Genomic DNA, 16236 nt, shown 5'->3' on the forward strand with positions numbered 1-16236 from the left:
GTGCAGCGTTAACATGGCGCAACCGCTCATGCCCCGCCTACATTCTCATAGGTCTGCCGTGGGGGCGTGGCCGAAACGCGGAGGTGGGGCCTCGAATGCACAGATACATAGGTTCAATTCTCACCCAGAGAAATAGTGTTACATTATCTATCTATCTATCTATCTATCTATCTATCTATCTATCTACACTGAAAAAAAATTAAGGTTAGTGGTCGCAAACAATTTATTTTAGCTACATTTAATTAAAAAAATATATATGTTGAAAGTTAGCCAACTAAATTTATTTAAATGTAGCTAAAATAAATTGATTGCAACCACTTACCTTAAAAATTGAGTCAATTCAATGAATCGTTTTTTTCAGTGTAATAATGTAAAAATAATGTGAAAATATTGTTATTACATTTTTTACATTATTAGACATAGATAGATAGATAGATAGATAGATAGATAGATAGATAGATAGATAGATAGATAGATAGATAGATAGATAGATAGATATTCTCACTTCATTTTTTACATTATTAGATAGATAGATAAAAATATAAAGCTGTAAAAACATAAAATAATATGAAATAATATCTATCTATCTATCTATCTATCTATCTAATAATGTAAAAATATAAAACTATAAATATAAAATATAATATAAAATATTTTATATTACATTTTTACATTTATTTTACATTATTAGATAGATAGGTACAGTCATGGCCAAAAATATCAGCACCCTTGGTAAATATGATCAAAGAAGGCTGTGAAAATGTATCTGCATTGTTAATCCTTTTGATCTTTTATTTTAAAAATTCACAAAAATCTAACCTTTCATTGTATAATAAGAATTTATCAGACACCTGACAAGAGATCAGAGACCATTCCTTCATCCAGAATCACTCCAGACCCTTTAGATTCACAGCTCCATGTTGGTGCTTCTTCTCTTCAGTTCACTTCACTCATTTTCTACAGGGTTCAGGTCAGAGGACTGGAATGGCCAGCAGAAGCTTGGTTTTGTGCTCAGTGACCCATTTTTGTGTTGTTTTTGAGGTTTGTGTTTGGATTATTGTACGGTTGGAAGATCCAAACATGACCCATTATGAGATTTCTAACAGAGTCAGTCGCTTATTGATTTTTTATCTGTTGGTATTTGATAGAATCCATGATGCCGTGTGTCTAAACAAGATGTCCAGGACCTCCAGCAGAAATATAGGCCCACAACATCAAAAATACAGCAGTATATGTCATTGTACACATGGGGTACTTTTTATCCCTGTGTTCACCAAACCCATTTCGAGTGTTTGCTGCTAAAAAGCTCATTTTTTAGTTTCATCTGACCATAGAAGCCAGTGCCATTTGAAGTTCCAGTTGTGTCTGATAACTGAATATGCTGGAGATTGTTTTTGGATGAGCGAGGAGAACTTTTCTTGAAACCCTCCCAAACAACATGTGGTGATGTAGGTGCTGTTTGACAAATTTTTTAAAAAGGTTTTCTGACCCCGAGACTCAACTATTTTCTGCAATTCTCCAGCTGTGGTCCTTGAAGAGTCTTTAGCCACTCAAACTCTCCTCCTCACCGTGCATTAGGACGATATAGACACACGTCCTCTTCCAGGCAGATTCGTAACATTTTATGTTGATTGGAAATTCTTAATTATTGCCCTGATGGTGGAGATGGGAATTTTCACTTTTCTTAAAGCCACTTCACTAATTTGTGAAGCTCAATTATCTTTTGCTGCACATCAGAAATATATTCTTTGGTTGTTTTCATTGTGATGGATGAAATATTTATATTTCTGTGAAACAGGAAGCCATGGCTGGATAATTTCATGTTCATAATCACCCTGGAGTGCTCAAAATTGTGAATATGAATGGGAATATACTTCAGAGATATTTTACTCTAATCTCACTAATTACTTTAATTTCTAGGGGTGCCAAGAATTGTGTCCGACGTGTATTTGAGAAAAACATTTATTTCATAATGATATTTCCCCCCATTTTAAATTCTTATTATCCAATGAAAGGTTAGATTTTTGTGATTTTTTAAAATAAAAGATCAAAAGGATTAACAATGCAGATTAATTTTCACAGCCTTCTTTGATCATATTTACCAAGGGTGCCGATATTTTTGGCCATGACTGTAGATAGATAGATAGATTGATAGATGATGTAAAAATGTATTTTTCTATCTATCTATCTAATAATGTAAAAATATAAAACCGTAAAAATATGAAATAATGTGATATCATGTCTATCTATCTATGTGATATAATCTATCTATCTATCTAAATTTGTTTATTTAAATGTAGCTAAAATAAATTGTTTACCTTAAAAAATTGAGTAAATTCAATGAATCATTTTTTCAGTGATAATGTAAAAATATAAAATAATGTGAAAATATTTTTATTACATTTTTTACATTATTAGACAGATAGATAGATAGATGATAGATATATAGATAGATAGACAGACAGACAGACAGACAGATAGACAGACAGACAGATTGGCATCAAATATAATCACTAGAAGATATGCTTCGAGTTTTACATCCATGTGTGGACATTTTCTAAGTTTATCTACAAACCAGAATCTTGCTTACCTATGTATTGACGTAATTAGTGACCTCTGTTAGAGTATAACTGTTGGTGTCTAAAACATGTACACAGAGCGGCCTACGAACTCCATCGTGAGTGTTGAAGCTGACTTCTGCTTCTCCTGGTCTTTGTTCATCATACCTGGTCCTTTGGTTTTAACTGTAATTCCCCAACAATAGACAGACAGATAGATAGATAGATAGATAGATAGATAGATAGATAGATAGATAGATAGATAGATAGATAGATAGATAGATAGATAGATAGATAGATAGATAGATAGATAGATAGATAGATTAACACTATTTTATATTACATTTTAAATTGTTTACATTATTAGATATCTAATAATGTAAAAATATAAAACATTAGATAGATAGATAGATAGATAGATAGATAGATAGATAGATAGATAGATAGATAGATAGATAGATAGATAGATAGATAGATAGATAGATAGATAGATAGATTGACTGACTGACTGACTGACTGACTTAATGATTGATTAGTTATTGGAAGTCATTTGTGTAAATTTACTTTAAAACAGGTTAAATTCGTAATTTTGCTTGTTAATAAATTGTTTAAAGTGTGTGATGGAATATCATAGATATCCTACATATTTTACAACCTAACCCCTTCATTATTAACATCACCAGCCTCTGGCCCAAGCGTGAGCGCGCGCGTGTGTTTGTAGCTCCATCTACTGGAGAAGATCTATATATGTCTCATTTCCAAGGTGTGACCTGGATCTGCACCTCTGCCACAATTACATCACATTAACACTTTACAGACGCCAACAACTCTAGACTGCGCGAATCCAGAAGCTCCCGCCGGCTCCGCTGAGCGCGGGAAGCGGCTCTAGATGATGATCCGAGCATTGGAGCGGGTTCAAGAGAAAGCCTTTCTGTTACTAGGCAACCGTGATGAAGTCACAGAGCGGCTCTAGAACGCATCACAGTAACAGATCTGTTTCCAGCATATTCTCCTGTAGTAAATTACATAATTTGTTTGTGTACAAATGAGCCGGAAACCAAAATGTCTCTTTATCTTTGGCTGAATGCGCGTGGGCTGTGAAATATGCATATTAATTTTCAGTCGAACCACAGCATCAGCTCGTCAGTATGAAAATGGGTGCATTTTGATGAATTTAAAGCCATGTCAGTTTTGAAATTTGGTGTTGAACCCTCAAAATGTAATATCATAACTGTTACAATTTGTTTAACATAAACCATAGTTTTTTTTGATCATGTAGGATACCTCAGCTGGTACTGTAGGCTACACCGTCCATCTAAAGTTCCCTCATCAGCAAAAATCATATCAGCAAAACTGAACGCTTAAAATGATTGACAGGCGAGCGTTTCTGACTGACTAAAAAGCGCGGGCCGCTCCCTACTTTATTTATTTAAGGCATCACACAACTTCTTTTAGTAACATCTGTGACAGGTAGTTTATATGCATTTTATGTGCACTAAATATTCATATTATATAATTTGCTACCGTTCGTCCAGTAAAATACAGTGTAGCCTCTTAAAAATCTGTTTCATTCCCTTATTTAAACAGGCCTACCAACTTTATATAGTTGTTTAATTATTTAGTCGGAATTATTGCTACAGTTTTCATTTATTTGTCTAATAAAATGAGTAAAACAAATGCACGAAGTAATATTAACATTAACACATATGGACTGTCTGAAATAAGGAATTGACTCATGCGAGTATTTCCAAACTGAGCTTCTGACAGTGGAACGTACCAAACCCGAGAGGAAGAGGGGTGTCCAACTCTCTGTTTTCCACATTTATTCTGAACATTTCTTACTAAAATTATATTTATTCATTTTTACTCAATAGTTTGGTTTAAAATAATCGACTTCACACAAGTATACCTCCAAGTATTTAAAATAAGTGTGCAATTTGTCTCAGAGCTGGCCGGTGTCCCCCTGCCAGGGCTGTAAATCAGTAAACTAACAGTGAACGCTCTCGAGGTGTGAGGAACTGAAAACGGCTCTTCGCGCGGCCCGATGAAAAGCCACTGCATCCAGTTGTATAACAAATAGACAAACGTTTCCGCGTGTGTATTTACTCGGTAATGTCTGCAGCAACGTCTGTGGTAACGGAACGGGCTACTGGCATATGCTGTCGTCTTGTGATAAGGTAATTTTGAATGCATATCATTAAATCTTGTATGACAGTTAAACGCACGCTGATTACATCTCTCAACGGCACAAAGGAATATAATCACGGTTTCTATATATTAAACGTGCGTTTATTATGATAACTGGTTGTTTTTTTTAAATGTAGATATGCATGTTTTACCAGTTGAATCGTGCATTTATGCATTATGCATGACCATATTAATAAGTGATCTTATTGGTGAATTGCAACATCAAGCACAGGCAAATCACACAAATCTCAAAATGCAAAAGACACTGTTTCCTTTTTGCCAGGAAGATGCGTTCTTTGCAATGCTGCTGCATGTAATGGAGAACAGAGATATGCACGTACCAGAGATAAAGCTTAATGGGTAATGCATTAGGCAACCCGTGCAGAACGATCAAGGTGGGTGTATTGATATGCGCCTGCCTTGATAATATATATCACATATCATGAGCAAATATTTACAGTCAAATTATAGTGGAAAAGATACTGTACAGTTGTTTGATGGAAAGTAGCTACAGTACATGACAGTGACATGGTTGTTTTTAGTAGTTGATGACCGATTAATCGACCGATTTTTTTTAAAGATTAACTGCACCAAATTTACGCCTAGCCTCCATTATGAAATATTTACTCAAATATTTTTATGCTCAATAAAAAAAATTAAAATACACACACACACACACACACACACTCACACACACACACACACACACATCTGGTTTGCTATCCTTGTGGGGACTCTCCATAGGCGTAATGCTTTTTCTACTGTACAGACCGTATATTCTATCGCCCTGCACCAACCCTACACCTAAACCTACCCCTTACAGGAAACTTTCTGCATTTTTAGATTTTCAAAAAACTTAATTCTGTGTTATTTATTAGCTTGTTTACCCGTGGGGACCTCAATTTAGGTCCCCACCGTGACACGAGTCCCCATGAGTCTGTGTGTATTCAGGTTTAAGTCCCCACCTGAATAGAAAAACAGGTACACACACACACACACACACACACAAGTGAATCAAATTTATCTTTTAATTAAATTAAATAGTTTAAAAAATATATGTAAAAAATGATCAAATTAATTAATACTCACATTTTATTTTCAGTTAATGTTAGTGACTGTAAAAATGTACTCTATTCAAATACTCACGTTTTGTTTTCAGTTAATTTTTTTTGAGTAATTGTTGAGAATTATTCACTCAGATATTTTTAAATTCACTACAAATACTGAACAAACTATATAACTATATGATTAAGTAAATTAACTGTATGTTTAGTGAATATTTAATTCAATATTTGAAAATTTGTTAAAAAGTTAAAAAAAAAAATTGAATTGAGCAATTTTATATACATCTTATTTGCCATCATAAAATTGTAATATTTATTCACAATACGAATAGCTAATTTTTTTGTACATTTTTATAACTGCTAATAAATTTCACAAACAATTACAAAGAAACGGCAAGTAATACAATGAAATAAACATACAATTTTGAAGTAGAAAGTCTGAAATATATATAGATTTTTTGTGAAATTAAATTTACTTCAATCTTTGTTTTATTTAAAACTTAAAAAATTTTTTTTTTTACAGCGTACATCCTATTTTCAGACATAAAGATGTAATATTTATATCGGCAATATTATATAAATAAATATTAAACATAGCCTAAGTGTATATAAATAATACTTAATTTAAATAATATACTTAATATAAATATAAACAATTAATATAAATAATAAATAATACTTATTTTGAAGTAGAAAGTCTGAAATACATATTTTTTGTAAAACGTACTTCAATCTTTGTCTTATTTAAAACTTAAAAATATAGTTTTTGCAGTGTACATCCTATTTTCAGACATAGTTGCGGCAATAATATAGTTCAACCACTATTTTTCGCAACACAAATAGCCAATTTATTGCACGTTTAGACTGTGGTGTACAGTGAAAAAATTACACAGAAATTACAAAGAAATGGCAAGTAACACATTGAATTAAATATAAAATTTTAAAGCTGAAAGACCGAAAATGTATTTTCCAATAATCTCAAATTCAGTAAGTCATGTATGAAATCACAGACTTTAACTGTACACAATATCTAGAATTTCCTATAAAATGAATCATAAATGGGCTGATTTAGATCCAGGTGTTTTTGCGATCCTTAAGAAGTGGACTCGTATTCCTGATGATTTCATAAAGGAAATCCTGAACTTCCCTGTATTGTGGCTGACAGGAAGCGCCGGCTGACATCTGACATCAGGGCTAAAGACCCAACACTTCAGAGTGTCGAATCCTAACAGAAGAGCTTGTGTTTGTTGGGCTCTGTATTTTGGAAGTCTTTGACGTAATTTTATTGGTCCAGTTTTAGCTCAATCTGTCGGAGTGTTTCTTGTGGTTGGCAGTTTGGAGCTGAGATCACACTGCAGAATCACAGCGTGGCAATCCAAGTGTCTGGTCTAGACCGTATTTCCTGTGTGTGATGTTCTAGTTGGATGTCTGGGACAAGCCTCGCTTTGCACACTGCTTCTTTATGCCAATGTAGAGTCCGTTTGTGACATTTCAGACATTAAAAGTCTGTTTTTTTCTTCTTAAAGGAGGAGCTCACTCAAAAATGAAAGTTCTGCCAGCTTTTATTCACCCTCATGTTGTTTCAAACTCACTTTGTTTCTTTTGTGAAACACAGAGATGTTTCGAAGACTGTTCTGGTTCTTTTGTGTCTGTTTTTTTTTTTGAATCAGTGTACAAAACATAATTATTCATTCATGAATCATACTTTTCCTGTTTTTGGGTTCAACTCACTGACTCAATGTTTTCCTATGATATTATTCTGTATGAACCAGAATGCTCAGAAGGAAATAACGTGATTTTATTTACCGGGATTGGATTGTTTTGGGAAAATTAAAACATGTTAAGATATTATTTGTTAATATGGTTTTTCCCCACCCGATATTATTAAAATGTGTTTTTATTTATTTAACATATAAAATTTTAATATTGTTTACATAATATTATTATATTATTTGACATTATTTTTAATATATATATATATTTATATTTTTACCTTATTGTTACATTATTATTTATTACTTTTATTATCATGATAATCGTTGATTTATCCATTTAATTTGTTTTTAAATGCAAACCAATAAAAAGTTGTTATTAATAATATTTTAATAAGAACTGTGATTGTGATTATTAATAAAAGTATTATTTAAAAAGTTATTATATATAAAATTATATATTGTATGAAATAATAAATTATTTAATAGTATTTTACAATATACGTTTACATTTTTGCATTACTAATACATTATTCTTATTTTTATTTTACATACATTTTATTGTTTTAGTATTAATTATCATCATCATTCTTGTTACAATTTATTGATCAATCCATTTGTTATTAATTTAGATTTTTACAAAAATGCAAGCCAATAAATAGTTATTTTTAATGTTAATATTTTAATAATAACAACAATAATCATGACAATCCTTGTTCATATACTACTACTAATAGTACTACTAATTATAATAATAATATTATTATTATTATTACTATTAATAATATTACTACTACTAATAATATATAATTTAATATTATTTTGTAATATATTTGGATGTTGTATATTTTACATTATTACCTTATTCTTATTTTTCTTTTACATAATTTTTATTATTTGAATATTTATTTTGTTATCATTATTGATCAATTCATTTGTTATTATTAATTCTGATTTTACAAAAATGCAAGCCAATAAATTGTTAATGTTAATATTTTAATAACAACAATAATCATAATAATTCTAATTCATATACTACTACTAGTACTACTACTACTAATTATTATTATTATTACTACTACTGTTAATGATACCACTACTAATATAAAATAATAATAATATAATATATAATTTAATATTATGTGGATGTTTAAATATTTATATTTGTACATCATTATTATTTTTCTTTTGCATAATTTTGTATTATTTTAATATTAATTTTTATTATCATCATCATCATTATTGATACATCCTTTTATTATTATTTCATATTATTATTATTATTATTATTTATTTATTTTTACAAAAATTCTAACCAACGAATAGCTATTTTAATAATATTTTAACAACGACAACAATAATAATAATAATAATAATAATAATAAAGATGATTTTAATCTTTAATCTCAATATTTTAATAACAAAACAGCAATAATAGTAATAATAATCATAATAACCATCATTTATATAAGAATTATTATTAATGATAATAAAAAAATAACATTGTGCGTTCTGATAACAACAACAAAAAAAAAACTCCATAAAGAGCATCATTTCAGCTGATTTACTGAAACGGGGTCATTTAATTCTCTGTTTGAGCACAAACACACACACACTCTGTGTTTGTACGTGTTTCTACTAAATCGATGGCAGCGTCTCTCATCACGCAGCATTTCCTCTGTATTGCAGGTGTAGCTGTCTCCATGGCGACCAGCGTGGTTCCCGGGGACAACCTGCCCACGTATAAGCTGGTAGTGGTGGGAGACGGCGGCGTGGGGAAGAGCGCGCTTACCATACAGTTCTTCCAGAAGATCTTCGTCCCGGACTACGACCCCACCATCGAGGACTCGTACCTCAAACACACCGAGATCGACGGCCAGTGGGCCATTCTGGACGGTGAGCGCCTTCACTTATTAAACACACAACAGAGAATCATAGAGTCATCATTTCTGACAATAAAGATTTCTGTGAGCACAAAACATTAGTAACAATTAAATAAATAAATACAACTAAATATTTAAGACGTTTTAAAGACAAATATTAAAGACATAAATGTTGCGAGGAAAAATAAATGAAAGAGAAAAAATTATTTTTTGTTTTAGTTAACAATAACAACACTGATTATATTATGTAGTTCAATAGTTCAATGTCAAATATTTTAATATGTGCGATACAAAGAGAGATCATAAATTAAGAAATAAATAATGCATATTTACACATATTTAACTTCTAATATAATGTATTAAAATGCAAAAATAAATATGATACCAAGTGCAATAAAAAGAGACAATAAATAAAGAATTAAATATAATACAATATAATATATTGAAATACAAAAATAAGTAATATGATACTAAGTGCAATACAAAGAGAGATCATAAATTAAGAAATAATTTTTTTAAAAGCATAATTTAATACATATTTATACATTTGTAAATTATTTAATTTTAACTTTTAATGTGATATTAAAATAAGAAAAAATATTTTAATATAATACCCTGTACAGTACAAAGATAAACCATACATTAAGAAATAAAATTGAAAATCTTAATTTAATTGAATTCATATTTATGATTTTGTCAAATATTTTTACATTTACCTTTTAATATAATATATATAACAAAGAATATATATGCAGTATATATATATAATGTAAAATACTTTACTTCTTTCAAATATTATCAACATAACAAAGAGTGAAAGGTTTAATTTAAAAACAAAATAATCAATAAAATAAGTAAATAGAAGTAAATACAAAACTCTCAGGGTTTGCTGTGTATATTTGTGTTTGTGCTTATTTTATCCAGTATTTAATCTTTTATTAATATATATTTTTTAAACATTAGAAATATATATTTTTTTACAATAATGTAAACCAGTAAATAGTATAGTGTGTGTGTGTGTGTGTGTGTGTGTGTGTGTGTGTGTGTGTGTGTGTGTGTGTGTGTGTGTAGTTCTGGACACGGCGGGGCAGGAGGAGTTCAGTGCGATGAGAGAGCAGTACATGAGGACAGGAGACGGCTTTCTCATCGTGTTTTCAGTCACTGATAAAGCCAGCTTTGAACACGTGGATCGTTTCCACCAGCTGATTCTGAGAGTCAAGGACCGGTATGAACACGCATAAACACACGTTTGAGTTACAGACGGATTTTCAGTGGGATTTATTGAGTGTTTTTATTGTGTGTGTGTTGCAGGGAGTCGTTTCCCATGGTTCTGGTGGCTAATAAAGTTGATCTGGTGCATTTGCGCAAGATCACCAGTGAGCAGGGACGAGAGATGGCCTCCAAACACAGCGTGAGTCATTTAACACGTTTATCCCATGAAAGAAAATGACTTTTTGATTTAATGTCGACTTTTTCATTCGTTTTTTCCAAATTGTTTTAAATTGTTGTAAAATTGTTTAGATTTTCATATTATTATTACATTATATTTATAATAATTATTATTGATCAATCCATATATCTAATCAAATTTTTCATAATAATGCAAACTAATGAATAAGACTAGCAGTGTTTATTAAGAAAGAGTACATTTTGATTTCATCTTGACTTTTTTGTTCATTTTTTCAGACTGATTATTTTTATCTTTTTAGTGATTATTTTTTATTATTTTAATGTTTAATATTATTATTACTATTGCCATTGATCGGCCCATTTGTTGTTATGTAATCTTTTGTTTATTATTTTAAAAATAATCTTTACAATAATGCAAACCAATAACTAGTTTACAATAAGACCAGCAATGTTATTATGTCAATTTTGATGTTATGTTGGCTTTTCATTTTTCTACATTATCATTATATATATATATATATATATATATATATATATATATATATATAATTAAATCATTCATTTTTAATTACTTTATTATTATTATCATTTTATTATTATTATTAGTGCTGTCAAACAATTCATTGCGATTAATCACATACGAAATGAAAGTTTTCATAATATATATGTGTGTTCTGTGTATATTTATTATGTATATATAAATACACACATACAGCATATATTTTGAAAATATTTACATGTATTACATGTCTATATTTATATTAATATAATTTATATAATATATAAATTTAATGTATAAACATAACATTTTCTGAAATATATACATGCACGTGTGTGTATTTATATATACATAATAAATAAACACAGTACACATACATATATTATGTAAACAAAACGTTCATTTTGTATGCGATTAATTGCAATTAATTGTATGACATCACTAATTATTACTATTATTATTATTATTATTAATATTATTATTGTTATTATATATAAAAAATTATATTATTATTGTTGTTGTTGTTGTTGTTGTTATTGATCCATTTGCTATCTAAATGTTTTAACAATTTTTTTTTTTACAATAATGCAAGCCAATAAATAGTTTACAATAAGACCAGCAATGTTATTATGTCAATTTAGATTTTATGTTGGCTTTTTCGTTAATTTTTCTTATAATTAATGAGTTATTCATGATTATTATAAGTTTTTTATATTATTACATCATTGTTTTTGTTTTATTGTTATTATTATTATTGATCAATTGATTTGTTACTGTTTTACATACATTGTTAATGTTTTATATATCATTATTGTTATTACATTTTATTTTTGCATTTTCATGTTGTTGTTGTTGTTATTATTATTATTATCATTATCCATTTGTTATTTAAACTTTTATTTAATTTCTTTTTAAAATAGCAAATATTCTTTATAATAATACAAATCAATAATCAGTTCATACTAAGACCATTTTGATTTCATGTTGACTTTTTATTTTATAATTTTACATTGTTGTTATTATTATTATTATTATTATTATTGATTTATCCATTGTGAAGAAATAGAATCAATTTTGATTTCATACTCAATTTTTCATTCACTAATCAGGCATGTACTAATATGTTTAATAATAAAATAAATAATACTAATTATTATTTATAGTCGTAATATTAATATGAATAATATATTTTTTTAATAACGTCTACATCTACATCTACTAATTGTTGAATCTTCGTGTCTTCATCACAGATCACATATATTGAAACAAGTGCAAAGGATCCGCCCATGAATGTAGACAAAGCGTTTCACGAGCTCGTCAGAGTGATACGGTGAGTCCAATTTAACAGATTCTGCTAGCTACTGTGTGTTAGCATTCCCATTCATCTCAATAACTTTGATGTTCATCTCGGTTTACAGTCAGCAGATCCCAGAGCGGGGCCTGAAGAAGAAGAGGAAAGCCAAATGGCGGGCGGACAGACCTTCGGGTTCCCAGAGGCTGCACTGCGTCTTACTGTGACCGCACACCCTCTATCTCAATGCCGCGTCAATGCCGCGATGATGACTCTGTGACTTGGACTGTTAAAACACACACACACACACACAAGCTATGATAATATCCAGGAACTAATGAACACAGCTTGAATATTCCATAATTAATGGCGAAATTCCCAAAAATGTGGAATTTGAGCTATTTTTCATGAGATTTTCTTAGCAGGCGATACCTGGATGAAATAACAGGATTCTAGCGCTGTTCACTCACGTTATCTCTCAGAGAACAATTCAGAGACACACTTTCTGAGGCCTTGTTTTGTATTGTGTTTCTATATTTATTGTGCTGAATTCTATATTGTTAAGTGATTGTTAATACAGCATAACGGCTTTGAAAAAACTAGGGAACAGACGGGATTCAAGTTGCACATCTGGCATATGTAGATACGCTCAGGAGGTGGGGGAAATACTGGTTACCATAGTTAAGCAATTCTTTTTATGAAGAAAATTAACAATAAAAAAAACGCATTGAGGTTACACACAACACTAAAATAACGCTAAACATGTAAAACGCGTAATTAATAGCACAAAGTATGTACAAGTTTTTACATAAAGTGTTTTATACATTTTTAATAACTTCAACAACTATTTACCATAAAAGTGATTGTTAAATATACAGTTTTACTACATATGGTAATGTAACATACTGTTAAGCAATTAACAGATTTTTTTCTGTTGCATTTTGTTTTTCTATTAAACTTACTATCATTCATCAACTTTGCATTTATGTCTCGCAATTCTGAGTTTACGCCCTGCAAGTTTACGTCTCGCAATTTTAAGTTTATATCTCACAATTCTGGGTTCATGTTTTGCAAGTTTACATCTCACAATTCTGAGTTTACATCTTGCATTTCTGAGTTCACGTGTCGTAATTCCGAGTTTATATCTCAACAATTCTGATTTTATATCTGGCAATTCTGAGTTTTTTTCTCAAGTTTAAATCTCACAAATTCTGAGTTTACGTCTCACAAGTTTAAATCTCGCAATTCTGAGTTTATTTCACTTAATTCTGAGTTTATATCTCGCAATTCTGAATTTGTCTCACAATTCTGAGTTTATATCTTGCAATTCAAAGTTTATATCTGGCAATTCTGAGTTTATCACGTAAGTTTAAATCTCGCAATTCTGAGTTTGTTTCACTTAATTCTGAGTTTATATCTCGCAATTCTGAGTTTGTCTCACAATTCTGAGTTTATATCTCGCAATTCAAAGTTTATATCTGGCAATTCTGAGTTTATCTCGTAAGTTTAAATCTTGCAATTCTGAGTTTACGTTTCGCAATTTTAAATCTTGCGATTCTGAGTTTATATCTCACAATTCTGAGTTTATATCTCGCAATTCTGAGTTTTTCTCGCAAGTTTAAATCTTGCAATTTTTGAGTTTATGTGTCGCAAGTTTAAATTCTCGCAATTCTGAGTTTATATCTGGAAATTCTGAGTTTACGTCTCACAAGTTTAAATCTCGCAATTCTGAGTTTATATCTTGCAATTCTAAGTTTATATCTGGCAATTCGGAGTTTGTCTCGCAAGTTTAAATTTCACAATTCGGAGTTTACATCTCACAACTCAACTTACAAATGGTCGCCCTCGCACTTGAATTAAAAAATTGGTGGATATTCCTTTATTTTCTGCTTAGAAATGCATGGGAAACTATGGTAACCTGGATTTGTTTATCCTGACGTTAAAACATGCCTCCAATGTGTGATGTGTCACTTGTATCTATAAAAACTCAAAGAAAGTTGCTGTTCTTACATCAGCACACTGATGACAGTATATAATGTTATTAATCAGGATTGTAGATCAAGACTATCACGATGAAAGTTTTGTACATTCGATGCCTGATCTCAATTACGTTGCCATAAACTGAGTCAATCAGTAATTGCACAGAAACGTTACAGTGTTACATTGAAGTCATTAGATCAAGCGATTGATCTTGTGTTTTTTTCTGCTTGTCTTGAATGCATCGTCACTTTACTTTGAATGTTTTCGCTCGTTTCGAAGTTCTCATTGATGTTTTGAATGTATCGTATGTTATTCTATACGCCAATTTTGCTTTTGATGTTTCAGGTCCAGCTTTAGTGTTTAGCATATTAAAGGAACATCATCCTAGTAGCTCGTTTAGGCGTTTTGTGATTGTATACTGCTCTTGTTTTTCTGTGTTATTTTAACTTCGGAATCTGTTTTGTTTCAAAGACTGGATGTTCTCCTTACATTTTCAGTTTTGTTTGAAACTTGGTGCAAATTTTGTGGTTCAGTTATTACTGACTTTTTTGTTTTTGCTATTGTTTTTTTTGAAGTTATTTATTATACAAATTACATGTATACTGTGATTATGTTTGTATGAAGATAATTAAGACCAATTAAGGCCAAAAACTGCTCTGAAAAAGAAGGGATTTTTGCATCAGGAATATTGAAAGAATTTGTAAAGTGGAATATAAACATATTATAATAAAAATCAAATAAATGAATCCATTGTGCGCTTGTTATTTTTATTTTATTTGAATCAACATAATGATTTAGTAGTTCTAAAGGTGAATTTTCCCATATTGTAGTTATCTTGGTTTTGGAGTTTTCTTAGAAAGGGTTTACACATAGCTATATACTTAATTTAACAATATTAATAGTAACTTTATAAATAAAGCTTAAATAAAATAACAGAAAATGTGGCTTTATTATAAATAGCATACAACTTTACCATACTGCTCTTACTATTTCCATAGGATTTTTTGGTATTTAATTCCAACTTTGTGTATGTCATGCCTTGTCACACGATGGCGCTATTTACTAGAAAACTAGTTCTCACACAAAGTGAACAATTCAAGTTTAAGACAAACAGCCTTTTTATCCAACAGCCTTATTTTTCTGTGACCTACTTTACATGAGAGAAACACGTACTAAGTGTATACACAGCCTACTAATGTTCATAATTATTATAATAGTATACCTCATTCACAGGCAGACCCAACAATCCCACACCCAAACACAATTAGCAAACAGAAGAAATGCTTAAGTGTTCTTAATTGATCATAAACCATTATATTCATGTTGATAAAAGGTTTGTAGCACTTTCTGAATGGATTTGAGCACGGAAACCTAGTGATTTGGCTCTTGTTATTGTGCCAGCCACACAATCACTGTGACAAAAGAAATGACAGCAATTCAAGGTCAAGGTTCCTGTATGCCTACAACAAAAAGAGATATTTGTATTCGGCTCGCTGCACAGAATTCAGTGTATTGTATATATATATATATATATATATATATAAATTATTATTTATTTCTTTTTTTTTTGCATGTATTCCTCATTCATTTTATTAATGATGGATGGATTTTGTAGGCTACATTTAATCTTCAAAGGATTCCATCAATTGAAA

General features: G+C 30.2%; 1 protein-coding gene across 1 annotated transcript; it reads left to right on the plus strand.

The window, feature by feature from the left end:
• Positions 1-4542: 4542 nt before the first annotated feature.
• On the plus strand, positions 4543-15330 carry mrasb (muscle RAS oncogene homolog b). The gene is made up of 6 exons (XM_058760515.1): positions 4543-4735; positions 9211-9417; positions 10476-10629; positions 10716-10815; positions 12564-12643; positions 12732-15330. Exons 2-6 carry the CDS (start codon positions 9225-9227, stop codon positions 12829-12831), a joined length of 627 nt encoding a protein of 208 aa, XP_058616498.1. The 5' UTR covers positions 4543-4735; positions 9211-9224; the 3' UTR covers positions 12832-15330.
• The last annotated feature ends 906 nt before the right edge of the window (positions 15331-16236 follow it).

Source organism: Onychostoma macrolepis, chromosome 22 (assembly GCF_012432095.1).
Source record: "Onychostoma macrolepis isolate SWU-2019 chromosome 22, ASM1243209v1, whole genome shotgun sequence".
Lineage (NCBI taxonomy): Eukaryota > Metazoa > Chordata > Actinopteri > Cypriniformes > Cyprinidae > Onychostoma > Onychostoma macrolepis.